The sequence below is a fragment of the Pterocles gutturalis genome, unplaced genomic scaffold (genome assembly GCF_000699245.1).
Source record: "Pterocles gutturalis isolate BGI_N339 unplaced genomic scaffold, ASM69924v1 scaffold4967, whole genome shotgun sequence".
NCBI classification, from domain to species: domain Eukaryota; kingdom Metazoa; phylum Chordata; class Aves; order Pterocliformes; family Pteroclidae; genus Pterocles; species Pterocles gutturalis.
This window is the reverse complement of record NW_010115097.1, coordinates 22,199-23,983: the sequence shown is the minus strand read 5'-3', so window position 1 is coordinate 23,983 and position 1,785 is coordinate 22,199. Positions and strand designations below refer to the sequence as shown.

The 1,785-nt window shown below is 39.7% G+C and overlaps 1 protein-coding gene across 3 annotated transcripts in view; it reads left to right on the top strand.

Moving 5' to 3' along the window:
• Positions 1-1,016, top strand: part of ACVR2A (activin A receptor, type IIA) — a 27,378-nt gene extending 26,362 nt beyond the window's left edge. For all 3 annotated transcript variants that reach the window (XM_010075044.1, XM_010075043.1, XM_010075045.1), the window contains one exon: positions 412-1,016. In XM_010075044.1, the coding sequence (XP_010073346.1) occupies positions 412-606 (195 nt within the window). In that variant the 3' untranslated portion in view covers positions 607-1,016. The remainder of the gene's footprint in view (positions 1-411) is intronic.
• Positions 1,017-1,785: the final 769 nt, after the last annotated feature.

Genomic DNA, 1,785 nt, shown 5'->3' with positions numbered 1-1,785 from the left:
AATGCCACTGCTTATTCCTGGCACTGGTTTCTGTGGGGTTTTTTTCCCGAAAAACAGATTGTTACAAACAATAGATGACACTGTCTGCAAGAAAAATGAGAGTATGTTACCATCTGCTCCTTGTCATTAGCATAGCGCTGCATTAGCTCAGTGTCACTTTGTGGAAAAGTTAGCTGCTGTTGGAGACAAATCCCCTTTTGTCCCGCTGGATTTTCCACTGAAGTTCATTTCACCTCTGAAGAACTTCACCTCTTAGAGATCTTTCAAAATACCCCGATGACTTTACCAGCAGTCTCCACCATTGTGCGGTGAAAAGGATTTGCTCACTGTTGGGTACCTTGTTTAAATTGTGCACAACAAATAGGTGCCTCTGAGTACCGCTGATTTTCACGGGGCTGTGTTTGCTCGCAGGGCATGGCGATGCTTTGTGAAACAATCGAGGAGTGCTGGGATCACGACGCGGAAGCCAGGCTGTCGGCGGGTTGCGTAGAAGAACGGATTATTCAGATGCAAAAACTCACTAACATTATAACAACAGAGGACATCGTGACTGTGGTCACAATGGTGACAAACGTTGACTTTCCTCCCAAAGAATCCAGCCTATGATAGTTGCACTGGTCACGTCACTGACCACAGGACTCTTCACTGGAGCTGCTAACGCTGACGGGACTGCTCACATCCTTACTGTTTTCTGTGTGAAAAGAATGGTAAGTCTCTCTGGAACATCATCAAGAGTTGTTTTTCCTTTATTTTCCCCTTCGTTCTCCCAAACGTGGATCCATGAGACTTTTTGCATTCCCTGCTTACACCTGAAGGACACGTGACTGAGAAACGAGAACACGGAACGCGCTGATGAGGAACTTAAATGAAGAATATGGACCTGGACTGGCTAATCAAGCGTTTTAAAAACTGACATCAGATTTCTTAATACCTGTCAGAAGAGACTAATTCCTTTAAATGAACTACTGTTATTTTTTTTAAATCAAAACATTTCATTTCAGATTTAAAAAAAAAAAGGGTAACTTGTTTTTATTGCATTTGCTGTTGTTTATAAAAATGACTATTGTAATGCCAATATGACACAGCTTGTGAATGTTTAGTGTGCTGCTGTTCAGTGTACATAAACAGATGTAATCACGTGGGATATAGCGAAGAGGCTTCCAAGTATTACTTAACCTCCCTCAACAAGGTATACCTCAGTTCCACCTCTGCTAAATTATGAGATTGACAACACTAACAAAATTTGAATAATAAATCGATCCATGTTTTGTAAATGATGTATTTCAAATTCACTGTGTTATTTAAAAAGGGTAAGCTATGCTTCATGCCAACAGTAAATGGCCATTCCGAAAGCAGTGTTTTTAGCCTTTTCTTGTTACTAGCTTGTTGTGTATAAAAAAAAAAGTGCTGTTTATTGAAACAAAATTTTCCTTCCTCTTTTAGTTTAAAGCTTTTCTCTTACCTCCATTTCCCAGAGTATCTCATACATTTATTTAACTGAGTACTATTTAGGTTTGCTGTGTCTGAGGAATATTTGAAAACTTAAGCATGACTTTTTTTTTTTAATTTTCTGTGAGCTATGACACTGGAAAGCTCTGAATTCTTTGTTCCTTTTTTAAAAAAGTCTTTTTCCTATTTATGTTTGTGAAAGGTCCGCCTAGCGTGTTTTCTGTTCGCTAAACAGTATGCAGTGGGTTCTGTATCGCTGTTTCAGGATCACCTCAGGAAGCTCAGTTACCCCAAATTCCTTCCTCTCTGCTTTGAGATTTGCAACTTCACTCTCCT